This window comes from Ochlerotatus camptorhynchus, unplaced genomic scaffold, assembly GCF_037179485.1.
Source record: "Ochlerotatus camptorhynchus isolate MF236.1 unplaced genomic scaffold, CSIRO-AGI_Acam_v1.1 ptg000434l, whole genome shotgun sequence".
NCBI classification, from domain to species: domain Eukaryota; kingdom Metazoa; phylum Arthropoda; class Insecta; order Diptera; family Culicidae; genus Ochlerotatus; species Ochlerotatus camptorhynchus.
Window position 1 is genome coordinate 9,192,654 of NW_027040920.1, and position 17,325 is coordinate 9,209,978.

Genomic DNA, 17,325 nt, shown 5'->3' on the forward strand with positions numbered 1-17,325 from the left:
TATTCAGGGTCAGTACTTCCATCACGGTCACCTCCATCTTAACGCATCCTATCATGGTTGGTAAGCGTTATTCAAAATGCCACAACCGAACACATAACAGGACACACAGCCATAACGAAAGTATTCACCCTTTTCGCAAATGAAGCAATACATAAATTATTTATGATACCAACTGCAATATAGGTATTTTTGATTATTCATTCATTAATAATTAAAGAATGAAAAACAAATAAATGCATTACTCAATTGAAAAGTGCACTTTTTAGCACTCACTTGCAGCAACAAAATTTTCTTCGGAATCATGAAACCACCGAATGCTACAATGACACTCTGTAATTGCAAGCTACAAGAAAATGCTCCAAAGCATGTGCTTGGCTCACGGAACCCGTAAATTTCGGTCTCAGAGCCTCACAATCAGCTATTCCACGATTCGTGAGCGTTCACGAATCGTAGAATCGCCGATTGTGACGCTCTGAAAGCAACATTGCCCTTCTGCAACTGACAAGAACTAACCATCATTATAACATCCAAAGATTTCAAAACTCCGAAAAACAAGTCCCCATAGCAAGTGAGTGGAAGCAACCCAGCTTTTTAGTCGTTTCCTCCAAAATGTTTCGAATAGAGCTAGAATGTGCTAACTAATATCATCCAAGAGTGAACTGCAGCAAATCCGTTGGTATCACACCTGATGTCAGTGCCTTAATATAAACGTACTATGACGTGGTTAAGAAATTAATGAAAAGGATTTGTGATACCATCACTTCGGGCCACTGTTTTGGTCTCCCATACAGGTCTACAGGATGAAATTAAGCTCTCCCACCTTCAGCAAGGTGCTTAAGAATGGCCTACGGGAGATTTTTTTTTTTTTTTTTTTTATTATTATAGTCACTTTAACGCTCTTGGGTCATTCGTGACTTGTCCGGGGGTGAGATTTGAACTCGTGACTTTGGCGTGAGAGGTATGGATGCTAACCACTACGCCAGGGTCGCCCCCCGCCTACGGGAGGGTAGAACCACCCTAGTGTTAATTGACACCAAAATGAGGGCTTAACTAAAAGGAACAACTTTGTAGAAGACACTTTTTTTCTAAAGTTTAAACTTCAGGCTCTGAATGCATCTTTGCTGGTAAATTTACATCCCCACTGCAGAATTTAAAAGAAACCAAACAGATTCTAAACAGAGTAATATCTTAATAATTAATAATCTCAACTCATTGAATCGTAAAAAGTTTAAAATCTGATCTTTTTTGAATATGTTCGAGATTTCGTGGAATTGTCTAGGACACCAAATCTAAAAATAATTGGTCTATAAAAAGACCCACAATCTGGAAAGTAAGATCACGATTTTTGTTTTTTCGGCGATTCAGAATGTTGAAACAATTTCTTAGTCTGAGATCAACCTTTTTTTTTCGGAACAACTTAAGTCCTAGCGGTTCTATTCTTAGACTGAGATCATGATAATTTTTCTAAGCTCTTGATTTCATCAAATTTAAGGCAAGTCCAATATAAGTCCAAGTCTAGGATCTCTTATATATTGCACTTCTATACAATTTCAGCGGATATTATCAAAAATAACTCTGTTACTTTTTCGCGAATATTGGCGGAAGCCTTCAACAAAATGCTGGAAACAGGTTATTATCCAGATTGTTTGAAAGTTGCTAGGGTAGTTCCTATTTTTAAATCCGGGGACTCAAGCGATCCATGCAATTATCGTCCAATTTCAACGTTATCAAGTTTTAATAAAATTTTGGAAAAATTACTTCTCAATAGATTCATGCCTTTTCTAAATAAACATGAAGTATTATATAGCTTACAATATGGTTTTCGGCAAGGGAGTAGTACATCTACTGCAACTGCTGAATTGTTGGATGATGTTATCAACGGTATTGATTCAAAGAAAATAGTTGGAGCTCTCTTCTTAGATTTGCATAAAGCATTTGATACGCTAAACCACTCCATTCTCTTGGAAAAACTTGAAAGGTATGGAATCAGAGGAGTTGCAAACGATCTGATACGTGACTATTTGTCAGGAAGGAAACAGTATGTTTCTATAGGTACATCTAAAAGTTCTTTAAAGCCGATTGGAGTGGGCGTGCCTCAAGGGAGTAATATAGGCCCATTACTGTTTCTTTTGTACGTAAATGATTTGTCCAGACTTCAATTGAAAGGGGTTCCACGCTTATTTGCAGACGATACTGCTCTTTTCTATCCACAAACTGATGTAGAGCTTATAGTTCGTGATATGAATCAAGATTTACAGACGTTATCAAAATACTTCGCAGCTAACCTGCTTTCCCTGAATGCTTCAAAAACTAAATGTTTGTTTTTTCGTTCCCCTAGGAAGTCTGTACCACAGCATGGCAACGTAACATTGAATTTATGTACAATCGAAGAAGTCAGATCATTTAAATATTTAGGTTTGATCTTGGACACAACACTTTGTTGGGTTGACCACATAAAATATGTTGAGAAGAAAGTTTCATCGCTTTGTGGAATAATGCGCAGAGTAAGCTATTTTGTATCTCGCAGTACTCTCTTAAAGTTTTATTTTGCTCATATTCATTCCTGCCTAAATTATCTTATTATAGCCTGGGGTCGGGCATGTAAATCTTATCTAAGAAAACTACAAACACTTCAAAATAGATGCTTGAAAACTATATTCAAAAAACCAGTTTTGTTCCCTTCGTTGCAGCTTTATTCCGACAGCTCTCATAATATTCTTCCGATTAATGGCCTTTGCGAATTACAAACTATTGTTTTTGTTTACGACACCCTACATAACGATAATTTTCATCATTCTATTCAATTACCTCTTGCTGCTCATAGTTACCCTACTAGAAATGCTAACAATTTACAACTGTCAAGATCTCACACAATGTTTGGTCAGAAAAGGATTTCGATTATAAAGGGTGTCCACGATGAAATTGCCACACTATGAAATTGCTCTAACTTTTTAACCTTTGGGTAGCATTTAATGAAAATTTGGGTGGATTTAGTTCATAGTGCATTATTTACATCCTGCAAGTTTTAAAGTCCTGTGATCAAAACTCGCGGAAATGGAGTCGAAAGAACAGCTCGTGCGTGATAAAATCTTGCGCATTCATCACGAGAACAAGGATCTCTCGCATCGTTCCATCGCTAAAACGTTGGGAATCGCGAATTCCACGGTGTCGCGAGTGATTAAGCGGTTCGAGGAACGGTTGACCACCGATCGGAAGCCCAGAAGTGAAGGAAAAAGTATTCCGTACAACACCAAAAATCACAACCGCGTAGTTGGGGCCTTCAACCGAAATCCGAACGCCTCCGTTAGGGATGTGGCTAAGAAGCTGCACCTAAGCCGAAGTTTTGTCCAGAAGGCCAAAACTAAGGCTGGGCTTCGAACGTTCAAGGTACAAAAGGCCCTTAATCGCGACGAGAAGCAGAACAAGTCCACCAAAACCCGTGCCAGGAAGTTGTACCTCAACATGCTGACGAAAGTTGAATGCTGCATCATGGACGACGAAACATATGTGAAGGCCGACTTCAAACAGATCCCCGGCAACCTGTTTTTCACGGCCAAGGATAAGTTCAGTGTTCCGGAGCATGTCCGCACTCAGAAGATGTCCAAATTTGCGAAGAAATTCCTGGTTTGGCAAGCCATCTGCACGTGCGGGAAGCGGAGTGCACCTTTCGTGACCCAGGACACGATGAACGGACAGGTGTACATAAAAGAGTGCCTCCAGAAGCGGCTGCTTCCTCTCCTGAAGGCCCACAACGTCCCAACAATCTTCTGGCCGGATTTGGCCTCATGCCACTACTCCAAGGACGTGCTGAAGTGGTATGCGGACAATAAGGTCCATTTCGTGCCGAAAATGTTCAACCCTCCCAACACTCCGGAGCTCCGCCCCATCGAGAAGTACTGGGCGATTATGAAGCAGCACCTTCTTAAGCGACCTAAGGTAGTGAAGACAGTCGAGGAACTGAAGAAAGTATGGGTTTACATGCAAAAAACGGTTGATTCACAGGTTGTGCAGAATATTATGGCCGGGGTTAAGGCCAAGGTGCGGGCATTTGCGTATGGACTGTAAATAAAATACGAGTAAAATGGTAAAATGAAGTTTAATAGTTATTTCTCAATCCCTGAAAATTTGATGGCAATCGGATGAAAACTCGAATTTTGCGAATCAATTTTGTGTGTGGCAATTTCATCGTGGACACCCTTTAGGTCCAAATATATACAACCGTTTGCCTCTAGAGTTAAAACAAATTAACAACCGCGGTGTTTTTAGAATCAAATTGAAAAAATATTTAAAAGATAATCTACACGACATTCATCTTGTATTACCTACCAGAAGCAATAATTGTTCCTCGTTTAAAATAACTGTAAATTTTTGAATTAATACTTCGTATACAAGTGGGTCCCTTTAAAGTAAATTCGTTTCAACTGGGACATCACACCTATACTATATGATAAATATCAACCTCATTTTTTTATTATTTTTTCTATTTGTTTTTTTTTCTCAGCTCATTATTAGCTTTAACAAAAAAAAAAAAAAAAGTACGAGATTTTACGTAATAAAATGTCGAAGAACAAGCATATTTTTAATACAATTTAAAGAAAAAGGTTTGTTATTTTTTCAAATTTGGGCCCAACATCGCCTGTTCTTAAATTTTTCGTAGAATAATTCGTCATTTTCGAAAATGATAATTTGGCTCTGTAAAGTTTACTCGATTGAGCCTGTACAAATAAAGTAATTTAAAAAATAATAATAATAATTCGTCATCTGGACAAAACAAATGGATATTCTTGGTTGCTATTGAAACATTGTCAAAACATGTTTCCCTTCGAAATTTATATATAGGACCAATGTAAGGGATATTAACCCTGTCTCATGCCCCAGATTTTGGAATAATCGGAAACTTGTTGTGGGATATGGCTATTTTTTTCTTAATTCAGGATCTGAAATTTAAGTCTGCAAGCTGTGATATCGCAGCTCGGAATATCAAGCTAACAAAACTCACCAATTGCAAATCACACCCGAATGCAACCGAAACTTCCATAACGGCTTGCAGCAGTCCCTTCGCGTCTGCCATCGGTGAAGATTAAAAAGTGATAGCAAGCTATGCTTTCTCTTTCTAAGAAAACGATGTGCAATGGAATCATTTTTGTGTCGAGTCAACTCTTAGCTTGATTTTTGCACGTTGTGAATAGTCTCGCAATATCAAAGGAGCTTGTAAAATCAATATCAATATATTTTGTTCCAATATCACGCGAGCGCATGAGAGCGGAAACATATCAATTGATTTCTGATTTTGCCAACACTGCTGTAAATAAAGAAAGACGATTAAACGTCCAAAAGCTCTGTCGAAGCAACACATTTTCGAATTATTCGAAAACTAGAACAACATGTAGGCATCGATTAGATAGTCGTACAGAAGAATGATCAATCTTGAAATAAATTCACACTAAAAAAGTTGAAAATAGTGACTGATTACAAGAAAAAGTGACTTTAGTGACTTGGCCTTAAAAAAGGAGACTTTATAGTGACTAGCTTGAAAAAAGTGACCAAGTCACTAAAAAGAGACTCGCTACCAGTCCTGAATACATTGAATTGTATTAAAGTCTGGAATGCGCAAAAATTGGTCAACTTCAAATTGGTGTATTTCTGTTAAAAATACATAAAAACTGAAATGCTGCATTTGGAAGTTGAGTGTATATACAATGGTTGCTATGATGAGTTTTCATCGTTTGCTCTCCAGTTTTCAAAATGAAGTCCAAGCAAGAGCAGCAGCGTGTCAAAATTTTGCTCGCGCAGCAAGAGAATCCGACGTTCTCACACGCCAAGTTGGGAAAATTGCTGGATGTGGCCAAATCGATCGTAACAAACGTTTTAAAAGTGTTCGGTTAGCGTCTGTCGACCACCAGGAAGCCTGCAAGAATCCGGACGTGGCAACGACGACGAAGAAGGTGGCGGTGAAATATAAGCGGAATCCCAACCTCTCCATACTACTGTGCAGCGGGCCAAGAAACGAGCCGGGTTGTCGACGTTTAAGAAGGTGAAGGTGGTGAACCGAGATTACATAGTTCGACTGTGTCGTCATGGACGATGAAACTTATGTGAGTTTTATACCGCATCAGGAAAAGGGAAGGTGGCTGAAATTTTCAAAACCATCAAACTATCGAAGTTCCAGAAAAAAACATCTCGTCTGGCAGGCCATATGCACGTGTGGTCTAAAAAGCGGCATTTTCATTACTACGGGAACCATCAGTCAAGAGATCTACGTCCAGGAGTGCCTGGAAAAGCGGCTGCTACCATTCCTAAAGCAACATAATAGACCTGTGCTGTTCTGGCCGGACTTGGCGAGCTGCCACTATGGGAAAAAAGCAATCGAGTGGTACGATGCGAACAACGTGGTTGTGTTAACCAAAGACCACAACCCTTCCAACAACGGAATCTTAAAAAAAAACTAATAAATCCATGGAAAACGAGCAGCAGTTTAAATCTAACTGGCGTTCGGCGGCGAATAAGGTCGATTAGACCACTGTGCAAAATTTACTGGAAGGGGTTAAGCGGACGGAACGGCAGTTCGGATTTGGCAAACCAAAAGAATAAACGAACATTTTTTCCTTAAAATATATGAATTGATAATGCTAATGGTGGTTTCGACTGGTTGATTGTAATTCTTTTATGGGGTGGCTTTACCCGTTCTTTAGTAGAAACGATTCATTTTTTACGGAACGTAAAAAATTAATCGTTTCTACTAAAAGACTGAGAAAGCCACCCCGTAAAAGAATATATGAATTGAACTACCAAAAGAAAAATAAGAAGATTTTTGTGATATGACATTTGGCTGAAAGAAACGATTTTTTTGTCCACCAATTTTCGCACGTTCCAGTATTTAATCCGTAGGTGTTAGAACAGTCATGAAAGAAAAATCTAGGGTAGGCAATGTTTCAATGTATTAATTGAATTTATTACAAATAAAAATGATGGCAATCTTAGGATGGCCATCTTGCCCCGTCTACCCCTAACACAAGAACCATTAGAGATAGAAAATGGGTTTCTTGAGCAAAATTGCTTCAAATAAATTGTTCTACTACTTTTAACGGTTTATCGAAAATAATTTTAAAAAATAACAGAACTTACTAAGAATGGCTAAAAAAATGTAATTACCTAAAACTGACGGTATAAGCACAAACATTTTAGCCTTCCTAAGTATGACTTTGAGACGACTGTGCACTGCGGCGTATATGCAAAGTAGACGGATGCAAAATTTGAGATTTTCGCTCCACAGTGCTCAAACAGTTTCAAATCAGCCCCTGATTAGGTGCCTCCCAAAATTTGAAAAAAAACTGACATGGCACAAACCATTTGAAGTTTATATGGAAATTACAATGGGATAACCTTTTGTTCATTGTCTTCTAGCATTATTCCATATTGCACTGTTCTATAGCTATTCTTATGAGAAATATTGTCCGCTACAACTTTGCAGAAGATCGTTTTTCAACCATGGCATGATCAAGCAGTTGTTTTTTGGTAACACTGTATTCTACAGTGCACAGTGGTCCAGAATGCAGATTTAGCTGGAATGATATGTTTTGAGCCTGAAATTGAAACTTTAGACTAAAAGTCTCTTCTACAAAGTTGTTCCTTATAGTTAGGCCCTCATTTTTATGACAATGAATTCTAGGGTGGTTCCTATTATCATTAAAATCAAAAATCTAACTTTTTTGTTTGAATAAATTAAGGTATACATTCTTCGGCAAAGTTATAGCTAAGCTAATTTCAAGCAGCTTTGTTGAAAATAACTTTTTTGTATATCTTAAATTGGCCGATTTAGAGCTATTTTCTTGAATTGAGTTAGGGTGGCTCTTAAAAAAACAGTTTTTTGCTCTATTTTTCTTATTTCGAATTTCTCAGCAAATGTGTCTTCAGATTACTTTTAGATATTAAAAAGGCGCAAATTTTTGCTTCACAAAGCTTGTCAATATCTTTCGTCGATCAAGAGTTATTGACGTTTTTATACTAAAAATATACACTTTTCAAATGTTAATATCTCTGGTTGGGGCAAACAAAAAAAAGTTTATTTGCAGCATTTGAAAGAGCGTATGTTATTCTCAATAATATGAAAAAATTGGAGGTATGTTATTTTTTAAACTCGTATAAAATCAATTTGAATTAATTCATATTTTTTACTTTATTTGAGTATATCTTTTTTATTAGAAGAGATACAGGCAACAAATTCAGCAATAAAACATTCGTCCTAAAGAGTTTTAAAAGAAGATGACTTTCATGATAAATTTCAAATAAAAAAGTTATTGGCAAAAGATGGATTTCATAGGACCACTCTAATGACAAATTTATATAAAATGAGGTAGTACATTTGTTTCAATATTTGGACATTTAGTGTCTTCGAAGAAGTTTTTGTTCTTAAAAATTCCCTTCTTTTGGTGTTTGCAGACGTCAGGGTGGTCCTCAAATTAGGGAATTTTTAAAACTAACTTTTTTGTTTTACAAAATATAAACATGTGTTGTTGAACAAAGTTGTAGTTAAGTCACTTGCAAGCAACTTTGTCGAAGAAATTTTTTTTTCTATCTCTTAACGTTCTCATTTTAGAGTAATTTTTCGGAGTTGACTTAGGGTGTTCCTGGAAAAAATAGTTTTTTAGCAATAACTTTTTTATTTGAAAATTCTCATGAAAGTTATCTTTTAGAGACTTTTAAAACTCTTAAAGACGAATGTTTTATAGCTGAATTCGTTGCCTGTGTCTCTTCTAATAAAAAAGATATACTCAAATAAAGTAAAAAATATGAATAAATTCAAATTGATTTTATACGAGTTTAAAAAATAACATACCTCAATTTTTTTCATATTATTGAGAATAACATACGCCCTTTCAAATGCTGCAAAAAAACTTTTTTTTTGTTTGCCCCAACCAGAGATATTACCATTTGAAAAATGCATATTTTTAGTATACAAACGTCAATAACTCTTGATCGGCGAAAGGTATTGACAAGCTTTGTGCAGCAAAAATTTGCGCCTTTTTAATATCTAAAAGTTATCTCAAGACACCTTTGCTGAGAAATTCGAAATAAGAAAAATAGAGCAAAAAAACTGTTTTTTTAAGAGCCACCCTAACTCAATTCAAGAAAATAGCTCTAAATCGGCCAATTTAAGAGATACAAAAAAGTTATTTTCAACAAAGTTGCTTGAAATTAGCTCAGCTATAACTTTGCCGAAAAATGTATACCTTAATTTATTCAAACAAAAAAGTTAGATTTTTGATTTTAATGATAATAGGAACCACCCTAGAATTCATTGTCATAAAAATGAGGGCCTAACTATAAGGAACAACTTTGTAGAAGAGACTTTTAGTCTAAAGTTTCAATTTCAGGCTCAAAACATATCATTCCAGCTAAATCTGCATTCTGTACCACTGTGCAGTGTGACATAGTAGCCATGATTTTTATGCTCTAATCCACGCGCCTTAAATCCAATGTTGCCTGCTGAACAGTATTTTCCATATAAACTTCAAATGGTTTGTGCCAAGCCAATTTCGTACTAAATAACTTCAAATGTTGGTAGCCTTATCAGAACCCAATGTGAAACCGTTTGAGCGCTGTGAAGCGAAAATTTCAAATTTAACATCAGTCAAATCAGCCCACAGTGGATTCCCAAACTGATAAACCCCATCTAAGCCCCTCAATTAAAAACCAGCAAACGACTAACTCACCTTGCATAATTTCGGCCACGGAACCGAGCACGGTCGGCAACCGCGGCATCGTGTGCAGCTTGGTGACATCGGATACCGGCACCAGGGCCCGGGCCAAATCGCCAGCCTTGAAGCGGACGTACTCCTTCCGCAGGTCGCTGAATCGCCAGTAGTACGCGGGTAGCTGAATATCTTTGGCACTTCCTTCTGGGTGGAAACACTGTCGCAACGGGAGCTGTCCGTCCGTCACCAGCCGAAAGTTGGCCCCACAGGGGTCAATCTGGAGGGACCGTGTGTAGGCATCGAACTGAAAAATAGACGGAAAAATAAGAAGAAAAGTTAAGGAAAAAGTTAGCTTGACTACTGACGGATGCGCACCCCATGTGGAGGGATGCGAGTTCGTTCGCGGTAATCTTATCGCATGGCTTCGGTTTTTATTGTTGGCCTCTGAGGTGGTGCCCGCTGGAAATATCGAGCGAATTAACAAGACATAATTTACAACCGACTGCCGACCGGCGACGGCGACAACGACGAGTGCGATTCGATAAGTTACGGTAGAATTACCACTGAAATTCAATTTCGTAACACTGCAGCCTCCAAGACATACATTGTAACTGCCCCAAACACAGGAAATGGTTGATTTTTTTCCCTTCTAGGGTAACATGAATCGGTAGCCGATGTCGGTGAGTGGGGCACCAGGATGGCGCTATCAATGAAAACCGAGAAAATTAGCAACCACAAGAGGCAACATTTTCGAACTGGTTACCATGGGTGGCGAAACCCGGGGGCCAGTTTTAATTATAGACCTCTGTGGGGTGTGCAATTGCCAGCCACAGCACTCGCCAGTCAGCTATGACCGGTATTCGAGAGCCAGGGTGAGTCGTCTACGTCGCGTTACACTTTCCGGGTTTTCCATCTCGGTAGGTCGGTTTTGCTCTCATTTGATCATGATGTGTAGGATTAGTCATGAACAAGTCATTCCATTGATGGATCGTCAGCAGCGGTTTTCGAAATGTGTTGCCTTCCCTCAAGCTCAAATTTCACCTTTGGACGATCGACAACATCCGAAAACTAGTTCTTTATCGTTTCTCAACTTGCCACTTCAGCGTTGATCGTTCATGCTCATAAGTGGACTACGACGTACAACTCTCCATTTCATTTGAAAACATACCCTCCGGCCGAGGTACGGTGCATGTACTCAGCACTCAGCAGTAGCAAGTTAATATGTAATGCTCATACCTGCTCAACATAGTTGCAGCCTAATTATTAACCGACGACGATTAAGCTCACACGGCAGTGCCAACGTGAACGACTTTGAACTGTCCGTTGAAACTGCATTCTGCGCTTTTCCTTTGTACACTTAGCGTGCTGCGTCGTAGTCACTTAGTATATACCTACGATACAATTAATCCGAAAAGTGCTGTTCACATTACAAACAAAGATCATAGAGAGCGTTGAGAAGCCTAACTATTTAGTACTGAATTTGCCGGAATCAACAAACTAATTCGGTGTGGAGCCAGACACCTTGTCTCGGTGATCTCGGGGGGTAATTGGCTGGCATTAACAGTGTAGACACGCGTAGAATGGTTGACCACCGACTGGCTGACATGACGGAAAGATTTGAAATAATGTTGTTTGTGTATAAATAGCCAATTGAATTGCCCGCCCGTCTCACCCACCGTCATCAGACGAGGTAATTATGTGACGAAATAGTGCTTAATTGTACGCCTAAATAACTTCTGCTTGAATGATCAACAAGCGTGTTTGTTTACGTCCCGTCTGTCTCCGGTGAGGCCCGTTGAATGACTGCTCAATGATGATTTGGTGACAAGCATGGCGTAATTTGAGCAATGATTTTTCACGGTTGATCTACTACGTGAATCTGAGTACGATGGTTGACGTATTTAGTTTATAAATCATTTTCCACAACTAGTTGGCAATCCATTTTCGGTGTGTAAGCTCCGGTGTATCAGTACTTTAAAGATCAATAACGTCCTTACGGTCATCTACTGCAACATCCGTTATTACCAGAGACCGAGTATACCTCTGCTGGACGTTTTTCTGTTAGTGGGAAGGATGAATTAAATCTGGATTCACTTTGGAAAGTGCTCTAAGGATCAGTAATATAGAGGGGCTTGGGATTGAAATTCTATGCTGCCGCCTGTCATCATTTGCAAGAGAGTTTGTGGGGCAATACCAGGTGGGATTCATGGGTGCCCGCGCTACCACGGACCAAATTTTTACGATTCGGCAGGTTCTGCAGAAATGCCACGAATACAAACTGCCCACACATCATTTGTTCATCGATTTCAAATCCGCATACGACACAATCGGATCAGCTATGGCAGATTATGCACGAGTACGGATTTCCGTGCGTTGTTCGAGTATCGGGGACACTCTCGAGTCCCTTTGAATCTCGGAGGGGATTACGGCAAGGTGATATACTTTCGTGTCTGCTATTCAACATCGCGTTAGAAGGTGTGATCAGAAGAGCTGGGAACACGAGTGGCACGATCTTCAGGAAGTCCATCCAGCTTCTTGGCGACGCCGATGACATTGACATCATGGCACGGAACTTTGAGACGATGGCGGAAACGTACATCCGACTGAAGGCTGAAGCTAGGCGGATTGGACTTGCCATCAACGCATCAAAGACAAAATACATGAAAGGAAGAGGTTCTAGGGAAGACAATGTTAGCCTCCCACCCTGAGTTCAGATTGACGGTGACGGAATCGAAGTGGTCGATGAGTTCGTGTTTTTGGGCTCACTGGTGACCGCCAAAAATGATACCAGCAGAGAAAATCAAAGACGCATTATGGCAGGGAATCATGCCTACTTTGGACTCCGGAGGACGCTCCGGTCGAATAAAATTCGCCGCCGCACGAAGTTGACTGTCTACAAGACGCTGATTAGACCGGTGGTCCTCTACGGCCACGAGACCTAGACTATGCTCGTGGAGGACCAACGCGCCCTTGGTCCTTAGAACGTAAGGTGTTGTGTACCATATACGGTGGAGTGCAGATGGATGATGGAACGTGGAGGAGGCGAATGAACCAGGAATTGCACCAGCTGCTGGGAAAACCATCCATCGTCCACATTGCAAAAATTGGGCGGCTACGGTGGGCTGGGCACGTCATAAGAATGCCGCACGACGACCCAGTGAAAATGGTTCTAGAAAGCGACCCAACAGGAACAAGAAGAAGAGGCGCGCAGCGGGCAAGGTGGATCGACCAAGTAGAAGGCGACCTGCGGACCCTTCGCAGATTAGGAGGCTGGCGAAGTGTGGCCATGGATCGAGTAGAGTGGAGACGATTTTTTTCGGACAGCAGAGGACAACAAGGCCGTAGCCTGATTGGTAAGGTAAGTAAGGGATTGAACCCACGATATTATCCTCAATCAGCAAAAACGTTTGCCACAAGGCCACCGAGCCCCTTACATCACAACAAACCATTGCAACAGACGATCGTTCAAGCCCGAAGACATTAAGCCAGCGGGTTCCAATCTTTCCTGGTTTGCGACCCACTATGAGCAATTTTAGAAGCTCGTGACCGACCAATATTGAAGACAGATGTCGCAAGGCCAAAATGACTGTAAAAACTCAGCATGATTGCCTGAAATCCAGAAGCCAAATCGATCCAAAAATGGCATTGAATGTGCGAAAAAGATTTGAAAAAAAAAACTGATAGAGTCATTAAAACGAATGAGAAGTATCCAAAATAATTAGACTTTTCAACGCCAAAATCGCGAAAAATCACGAATAACTCTGAAATGGCATTTTAAAACGTTATGAAAACCCATAGTATTATCTTGAAAAATTAATGAAATTACCCTTAATATTACTGATTTTTTTTTTAACATTCCAGAAATGTTTGGAATTTTCCATAAATTCTCGTAACTTCTTGAAAGCTCCTGCAATTAATCAATGGAACTGCTCTGAAGTTATCTGACCATCCTTCGAGTAATCGGAATATCCCTAAAAATAATGAAATTGCCAACAAATTCTAAAACTCCTTCGAAGTGCTCTGGACTTCCCTGAAGATCCCAGAACTCTGTTGATGTTTTCGAAAGTACTTTTTTTCCTCTAGATTTGTTTTCCATCGATCATGTTTCCCGTACTGAGTACCAATGCTACCGACGCCAGAAAGGCAACTCCCACACCTGGACCCTACCTATCGACCCATGAACTCATGGACCGGGGACCACCGGCAACGGAAGGCATGATCATAGATGTTATACCTCAGAAAATCCCGGCGGAGCCAACTAGGCCTTTTGGGGTGAGAGGCAATCACGGTTACCACTACACCATCAGCGCCTCTAATTGGGTGGCTTGAAAGAAACTTGAGTCCCGCAGCGTCCACAGCAGCTCAGGTCCGTCTCTCTTCTTGCTTGTCCTTCCGGCATAAAGCACAGATTCTTCCGACTTGAACTTAATGAAAAGCGCTTTCTCCTCCGAAATTCGGTGGGCTGCTTCCATCTCAGCAACATTACCATCCAGCGTCTTGATGGAATTGGCAAAAGTCGCCCAAGATCGGTCTCGCACTTCCATTTTCAACCTTGACCTTAAATCCAGGCATCATCTTATTCTATTTGCTTCTCCGACCAACCGAACTGCAGGCAATGAACCTTTCATTGATTTATTCTATTCAACCAGAATCGGCAACTTCAGTTTCACAGATAAGGTCAAACCACCATGATTTAATAAAAACTATTAACTGAACCCCAGTGTCAAGTGTATCTACATGAGAAGCTCAATTTTCGTAGTATTTTTCCACCATACGGTCCTCCGAAATGCGCAAAATGTGAAAGGTAATTGGATCAATGAGGTTCACTTGTACTCTCGGTTGACACGGCCGCCATGACAGGCAGTAATGAATAATGAAATGTATAAAATCGAAAGTAGGATATTTGCAACCGAGGGGGCCAAAGGGTAGCAATTATCGTATAATCTGATAAAATGTGGCCAGCATTCCACTTGAATCGAACGAACCCCGGTTTATTGCTGGTGTTCATCATCGCCCGCCACACCATCACGACGGGCGGCAAGCGATGCATGCGATGGGTAATTAGGGCGTATCTGTCTCTCGCTCTTTCTCTCTCTCTCGCTTGACCGCCATAAAGGGGACAGCGACAACAGGGCACAAGATGGCTTAATAAAATAAGAAGATATGAAATGATAACCTCGCGCTGCGCTGTGATGATATGAAGAGTGGGGGCCTTGAGAATTCACTTTCCAATTCGTATTCGAAGGATCGCTAAATCTCGCTAGTTATTGCGTGTAAACGATCCAAATAGGATCATAGAATTGGTTGGCGTTGCTTTAATTAACGCAAATGAAAAATTTAATCGCCTACAAAAACGAATAGGAAGAGATCCTGCTCCATGAGACCTCGATAAATAAATTATACGACAACACAAGACAGATGAATACATACATACCGGGGCATGCAATTGCCAACGATGTCGCTGATTAGCAGCATTCGCGGCGATCAGAGCCAACCAACCAGTTGCAGGCAACCTGTTGGATTCTAGTTTGTCCCCATTCATCGAACCACTATCAAAACAATCAATTTCAAATAACCAGCATGATTAGCAACTGGCACAGGCATCCACATGGCTCCCTCTCTCTCTCTCTCTTCTGCTGATTCGTTCGAATTAATTTGAATTTATTAGCCTGGCACAAATTATGTACCATTATGAAATCACAGACGTTCCCTCTCGTTGTCTCACTATAGATCTGGTTCACGTCGAACGTTTCGATGCATGACAGATTGTTGCGAACTTTGAATGAATCGCGGGAGAGGTCAGGAAAAATTATAGCAATCGAGATCTGCACTAAATTTATATCGCCATTCTTCGCCGGTTGGGGGTTCCATTCACTACTGTTTGAACGATTGGATTTTCTATATATATATATATAGTTTTTTTTTCAGTCCATTGAGCAGTACAAAACAAATCCTAAACCTTCGCTGTGATGGCATATGAGCCGTCATCAGCGGGGAAGAATGGATTTCACTACCTAGTTAGGGAGCAGGTGGCTGATGCGGTAAACGGTACGGCAGCGAAATCAAAAGTACTAGTGGCTGATCGATTGTAGATTAGGTAAATGGCCATGATTTATTTGAGTGACATTTTTGTAGCGATCCAAGCGAAACTTAGTTGGAATGGAAGTGATTGTTTACTTTTGCAGTAAATAGTGGTTCGAACGATCTTAAGGAACTGTAGTAGAATACAGCTTGCTGATGCAAGAGTGAATGTTCATTCGGGGTAAGAACTTGTGAACTCAGGGTGGCCAGTGAATTTTCATTTCGAAATTCCCGGTGTTTTCCCGGTTTTCCCGGTTCAAATCTTAAAAATTTCCCGGTTGTTAATATTCAACTAAAAATGAAATTGTACGCATTTTTTTAAAACGTGTCCAACTGTAAATTTTCGGAGGTTATTTGTGGGAAAAGTAAAAGCAGAATTACAGAAAGTATTTTTTAAAGCTGAAAGTATAAATTCAACTCTATGAGTCACTTAATGTATTCAAAACAAATCATTGATCTTTCGAGATACTTTGATAAATTGAATTCTACCACTTTTTATGTTCGGTACATCTTAGGATTTCAAAGCCCTAGAATTTATTGAAAAACAGATAATAAGGTCACTAGGCCAAATGCTATCTGGATGAATAGGTTATAAGACAGATTTGTGAAAAATAAGAGATTAATTTAAAAAAAATCAGAAAAAATTAACTTGATACAAATGAGAATGGGATATGTATCTTTACTCTATTGTCTATACCAACATAAATATTAACCTTTCAGTACTCGCGCTGATGTACAAAGTTAAACACAAACAAATATGTAAAAACGTTTGACGTTGGAACTCACTCAAACGTGAAACTAAACATGGTTCATGAAATTTAAAACCCACGTCCAATAGCCAATACTTGAAAAATATTACTGAAAGGTTATTTACTGAAAGGATAAAAAAGATTGATTTAAGAAGATTTTCAAGACTCTGGGACTTTGAAATGTGTGTTCAGTTTGAAACTAGAACTTTTCTTCAGAATTTGTGTTTAATTCGTGATACAAGATTTGGAGAAAAAATATTTAAAATGGGAGATTTTGAAATTTTTTAAAGATCACAGATTTGAAAAAAAAAATCATACTATTGAGTCGTGGAGCAGGGCTGGTAGCGATCACTGTTGTCAGAAATAGTGATTTTAGTGACCACGTTGAATAAATAAGTGACCAAATAGTGACTTATAGTTGTAACAATAGTGACTAAAAAGTGACCTAAGAGAAAATAAATGTTTGATGTTTTAGACTTATTCAATAATTATCTCATAAACACTTATGTACGATATGAACCTTTAAAGCGAAAGATTCAATAGAAAGTTTATAACCAAACGGTATTAGTCACGGTGTCTACTAACTTAAAAAATCTGGAAAACTGGAAATCCTCATTCATTTTTTTGTTTCCTTAAAATACGTGGAAGTCTCAAAGAATTAAAAAAAAAAGTCTTACTAAGGTTATTTTAAAGAAAATAATGAATTTTAAAATACGACCATTTTATTTTTCTCTATGGAGAACTTTGAGTGTGTTGGTTTATTTCCTTTTAATTCCGTTATAATTGCTTATCTTTTGACA

At 39.4% G+C, this 17,325-nt stretch overlaps 1 protein-coding gene across 4 annotated transcripts in view; it reads right to left on the reverse strand.

Annotated features, from left to right (window-relative positions):
* The window catches only part of fus (fusilli), a 306,247-nt gene that overhangs the window by 110,354 nt on the left and 178,568 nt on the right, over positions 1-17,325 (reverse strand). For all 4 annotated transcript variants that reach the window (XM_065234594.1, XM_065234595.1, XM_065234593.1 and 1 more), the window contains exon 4: positions 9,714-9,999. In XM_065234594.1, the coding sequence (XP_065090666.1) occupies positions 9,714-9,999 (286 nt within the window). The remainder of the gene's footprint in view (positions 1-9,713; positions 10,000-17,325) is intronic.